General features: G+C 38.3%; 1 protein-coding gene across 1 annotated transcript in view; it reads left to right on the forward strand.

Moving 5' to 3' along the window:
• The window catches only part of LOC147607139 (uncharacterized), a 78,692-nt gene extending 72,907 nt beyond the window's left edge, over nucleotides 1-5,785 (forward strand). Inside the window, exons 2-3 of the mRNA XM_086791499.1 lie at nucleotides 5,166-5,324; nucleotides 5,422-5,785. Coding sequence (XP_086647625.1) covers nucleotides 5,166-5,324; nucleotides 5,422-5,785 — 523 coding nt within the window. The remainder of the gene's footprint in view (nucleotides 1-5,165; nucleotides 5,325-5,421) is intronic.
• Nucleotides 5,786-6,000: the final 215 nt, after the last annotated feature.

Below are 6,000 nucleotides of genomic sequence, written 5' to 3' on the forward strand. Positions count from 1 at the left end.
TTTCCCTCCACCATGTTCCTAGCAACGTTGGCAAAATCAATAAGGAGGGAAATGCGTTGCTGATTTTTTTAAATTCTCCTTCCCTCGACAAATCAAGCGTTACGCGCAATTTTCGATTGGTGGAAGCCTTAATCTAAGCTTTAATTAAATCTTAGTAATCAATATTTTATATATTAAAGCTTAATAATCAAGATTATATATATATATATATATATATATATATATATATATATATATATATATATATATATATATAACTCCTCCTAACACGCGGCAGGGCGCACGACCAAAATTTTGTAACGCTGTATGCTGTTCAATTCCTCAGTGGCTTGTTTAAATTTTGGGCTAATAAAATCAAAGCTAATATATATATATATATATATATATATATATATATATATATATATATATATATACCCATTCTCAATTGTAGGCCAATGGCCGTCGGTGCATGGTTATGGAGAGGCGTAGTTGAAATTAAAGGTTAATATTTATATATGCATGAGGGCTCCATGTCCCTTACACACTAGTTGCTTATAACCTTTAGTAGAGTTATCTTGAAACTAAAAATTAAAGCTTTTAATAGCTTCAAGTATAATTCAAAAAATAAAGAAGCCTAGGGAAAGCTTATTACTATAAGCTTCAAAAATCTTAATACCAATATAAATATAAATCTAAGGTATTACAAAGTTTAAATTTTTGTAACACCAAAGATATTCATAGACCCAAAGAGAAAGGAAAAGAAAAGTCTTGTAAAATGACCATCGTAAGGTTAGACAAGTACTCTAGTGAAGCCTGCATCAAACTATCCAACTTATCACTCTCGCAAAAAAAAAAAACATTCATAAACTTACCTCAAGATCCCTCAACTCACCTCATCTCTAATTCAATTATACTGACCACCTACTATATGTTTTATTCTTTCTTCATCTTATTGATTTTTCAGTGCCTCCTCACTATGTTTAATAGTAAAGCATAGCATATAAATAGTAGTTTAAAATTATGCTTTTTGTTCAATTGTTTAAATCTTTCTTCTTGATTGAATGTTATGAAAGTATTTAAGAGACTCTTACCTATAATTTTAGATAAAATACATTTGCTTACAAGCTTCTTTAAGAGGTGTATAAGATGTGATAAGAGGTGATAAGATGAATTAAGATGTGATAAGATGTGTATGGGATGAGGTAAGAAGTGTATGTGATAGGATAAGATGTATACGGGTTGTGATAGGGCGAGAATGGATGTGATGTAAAAGATTAGATGTGAAGGCATATGGGGTTATATGAATGGGAATGTGAAAATGGATGTATGTATGTGGATGTGTGGATGTGGAGATGGGAGTATGGATGTATAAATGTGAAAATGGATGTATGCATGAAGATGTATATGCATAGATGTGATTGTGGATGTAGATGTGGATGTATAGATGTGATTGTGGATGTAGATGTGGATGTATAGATGTGAATGGGAATGTGGATGTGAATGTATGTGAATGTGGATGTAGATGTGGATGTATAGATGTGAATGGGGATGTGGATGTGGGTGGTTTCAAGATGAGGTTATCTAGTTTCATGTCGTGGGCGCCCTTGGCTTTAGCTGGAAAACAGGCATTTTTTCAAGAGGAATAGCCAATCTCTCATAGTTAGCCAAGGAGTTTCACTTCAAGGTCTTCTAATGAAACATCATATGCAAAGTTGGGCACCTAAAACTATAATCTGATTGAATATCCAATAATTGCAAATCCCCTTTTCTTTGGAAACCAAGTTTGTATACAGGCCCTGTCCTAGGTTTAGACAGATATAGTGAATGTGAGTAAATTGCCTATAACTTTTACATTATTACTCATATGATGTTCCCACTTTGCATATCACAAATAAAAATAACATAGAGCTTAACTTGATTTATCGAGTAATTTTTGATGTGTTCTACTATTTTCTATATTATTTAAAAGATATTAGAATTGTTAAAAAACATACTATTTTATCCTCCCACCACATCTACCATTTAAAATGCTCAAATTGTATGGATCTAGTGATGATTAGATTGGGAAAGATTAGTATAATGTGGGTATAAGGTAAAATTACAAATCTAACGGTTTGATTTTTGTAGATTTACTTTGGAAAATTTATTATGACTGTTAGAGGCCCATTAAATCAATAGTAATTTAATTCTAGAAAATTAAATATTGAATCTTTCAATCTAAAAACTCAAGGGATCAATACTCTTGTTGCCATGAATTTATTAAAAAAAATTTGGCTTGATTTGAGTATGGGAAGGTCCATTTTCAATCCTCCCAAGTGAAAATTCCCCTATTGTGTCCACTCTCCCCTTTTCAAGTCTAAAACCAATCCTAGTTAGGTTTGGAAATCTAGGCTTGGTAAACTTCACAGCTTAGGTTTCATTCCATGTGTGAGGCTTGGGTAGGCACAAACCTTATATATGCATGCCACTTTATGTCCACGAGAGCATCGAGAGGATCCACATAAGCAGCTTGCCACCTCAGCTTGCCACCTCCACCCTCCATGTCAACATGGTCAACCTAGTTGACTCCCCACCTCATCATCCTAGTCATCATTAATGCCACATCATCTTGCCACCTTTGCATGCCACCTCGCACATGGTGACGTGGCATGCCACATCATGGAATTGCCACATCAACCATAATAGTGCCACATGTCAAGAGAATGCCACGTGTCATGCACGCTTGTGACACGTGGCATCTCCTTCCCACCTCCCCTCTTTTTTCAAAAACATATTTTTGGAAAAGTTAATTTAGTAATTTAGAGAAATAGAATATAGAAATTTAAATAATAAAATATATGTAACTTATTAAATAAAAGAATTTAAAATCACTAATTTTAAAGGATTATATTTTGGGATTAGATCAATAAAAATATTATTAAAGATCATATTATTAATTTAAAAAAAATAAATTTTTTAATTTTATATTTCTTGAAATTTTTTTATGTAGAATAAACCTTTGAATAAAATTTAAAAAAAATATTTTATTTAAAAAAAGTAGTTATATAATTATAAAATAAAAGATATCTTTAAAGATATATTTATATATCTAGTAATGATAAATATTTAGACTTGTTAATAAATATTATAAATAATATTAATTTTTAAGTGGATAATAGTTTATCTTTAATTATCTTTATGTTTATCTTAGTTATCCAATTAATCTTAGATAGGAAATCCAATGAGATTTGAAGTGGATAACCTATTTTTCCTATATAATCACACATCTCTAGTACTATCCCACACTTATCTCTAGTACTATCCCATTATTGAGCCTTTATAATATTTTCTCTCTTAGCTTCCTTGAGAATGGGTTCTCAAAGTCGTAGGAGTCGGAAACGTGATAGGACTAGACTCCCCCCCATCCACCAAGTTCAAGAGGAGGAGAGGAGAAGGGTAGCTCGTGAGAGAAAGAGAGAGTGGAGAGCACGTCAACGAGCAACACCTTCCGTTTGGCGATGATCCAAGCCTTGCTCCTCCTCTTCCACTTCCTCTCCCTTCGCCCTCTTCCCCCCCACTACCCCTTAGTTTAGATAATCCACATGAACCCGCCCTTCTTGAGTCCTCTCTTCTACAAGAACCCACCCCCCCTCCTTTGGGCGCCCTTCGTGTGGATAGGAAAGAACTATCAAAGTCAGGGGCACATCGTCGTGCCCATGCAATCTTCCATTCCTATTTCAAAGACCTCACGTCTTCATCACAGGCATGTGTGCTTGATGCTTTGATTGATCTGCCCAACATGGCCAACTGCAGGGCGCTTTCCGACATTGGAGGTCGAAGAGAGAGGAGAGCTGGCATGGCGGTGCTACAAAGTGTTTGTCATTCCTATATAGTTAACAAGAAGAGGAACTTTGCGGACGCTTTGGCTGCTCGACGGGCTATTGTGGCAGCCATAAGTAGCTCCCAAATGAAGGGTAAGGTTAGTGCCACATCTCGCATCCTTTCCATAGCACCACACGCACTTAGAGTTGGGTCTATTAGGCGACAAAGTTTAGATGCCAATGAGGTTGGTGCTATGTGGGCGAGTAGTGGTCGTGTAGCTAGGCATGATCGCCTACTAGATGAAACCACTAGAACCTTGATAGAAAGTTTTTGGGAGGAGAATTGTCGTGCATCGCCAGTTTTCAAGAAAGCTTTGCGTAAGAGAGTGACAAGAGGAGTGTTCATTGAGCACGGTGCTTGCTTTCTTGAAATGACCCAAACTGAGTTGTATTCTCAGTTTGTGGCTTCGTATCCAGAGCTTAAAATTGGGCAAAGGTCATTTGAGGGGTGTAAGCCTTGGTTTGTCAGGTACTCACGTCAGCGTGACACATGTTGTTGTCGCTACCATGTTGAGTTCAAACTTTTTTATGATGTGTTCCGTTCTCTTAGTGGGCATAGAGAGTTGCCTCGTAGTCCACATGATTTCATCCACTCTCTTTTGTGTGCACGCACGGAGGATGCCCAGTTCCATAGGATGCCTTGTGTGGAGAGCAATTGCACATCATGTGGTTCACTTGCACATCTACAGATGGTAGATCTTGATGCAAGTGACCAAGAGATAGTGGCATGGCAACGTTATGAGTATGTGGAGAGCAATTGCACATCATGTGGTTCACTTGCACATCTACAGATGGTAGATCTTGATGCAAGTGACCAAGAGATAGTGGCATGGCAACGTTATGAGTATGTGACACACCAGCTCCAGAGTGGTGGACAGTCCAGGAAGTTGCAGCTCGTGGACAAACATACACCATGTTGTCACTTCACAGCCACATTTAGGGAGCAGATCTATCCCTACATACGGCACAATCATTGTGCCAAGTGGCAGGATCGTCAGTTCCGAGCATGCCTAGCAGAGTTTCCTATTGGTGTGGTCGTCTCTGTGATTGATTTTGCAGAGAACTACACTTTCACACCTTTTCAGAGATACAATCTGAGTATTACTTCTCAGAGCAAGTAATGGTTATATTTTGTAATATTTGTTTTATGTTTGAGCTACATTACTTAATTGATTTTTTGTGTCCTAAACGTATGTATTGCTTACCTCACCAGGTTGCTATTTTGGTCCACATTAGCTATTGACATGTAGAGGCTCATGTAGATGGGATAGCGAGTACCCCCGAGACCCGTGTCATTATTCGAGAGTATCATTTCTATATCAGTGATGATCGTTCACATGATGCACATTTTGTGCAACACTGTTTTCGTCTCCATGACGATTTTTTAGGAGATTGTGGGATCAGACATGTCCAGCGATGGGTTTGGTCAGATGGTTGTGGCGCACAGTTCAAGTCATCACGTCAATTCTATTGGCTCTACAGGTAGTACTTATGGCTTTCTTACATTTACAATTAAACTAAATTCACTAGAACATCTTAAAGAAAACAATAACTAAGACTATCTTTTATGGATTTATAGGTGGCATGTGCAGTCTAGTATCCCAGTGATTTGGTCATTCTTTGAGACTGGTCATGGGAAGGGAGAGCATGATGGTGCGGGCGCGTGTGTGAAACGTGCCTTGAGGCGTCATCAGCTGCGACAGGATGCTCAGCGGTTCAGAGATGCGGGCCACGTAGTCGAGTGGTGCTCCCAACATTTGTGTGGGAGTGCAACATCATCGTACCCCAAACGTGATGCTCGGATTGTCAGGAGATTTTTTTGGCATGTGGATGGTGGCATGATTGACCGTAGAGCCTCCCATGATTGTGACACAGTACCTGGCACCTTGGGCTTACATTCCATCAGGAGCATGTGCATGGCGGCCCCCACGATTTACACATGACGGTTTGCATGCTTCTGTGGAGCATGTATGGATGGCGATTGGTCACATTGTGCCTCGAGAGGATGGGCAGATGCATGGATACAGACATTCCTCTCCCCCGAGCATCCTTCACATCCAGTGGTGTCTGATGAGCACACAGGTCCTGCGTTCATGGTCAGTTATGATGACCTGACAAATTTGCTACAGGAGGGTGATGTATTTGCTGTTATTGCCAG

This window comes from Cibotium barometz, chromosome 56 (genome assembly GCF_041138505.1).
Source record: "Cibotium barometz isolate CiBa-2024 chromosome 56, ASM4113850v1, whole genome shotgun sequence".
Lineage (NCBI taxonomy): Eukaryota > Viridiplantae > Streptophyta > Polypodiopsida > Cyatheales > Cibotiaceae > Cibotium > Cibotium barometz.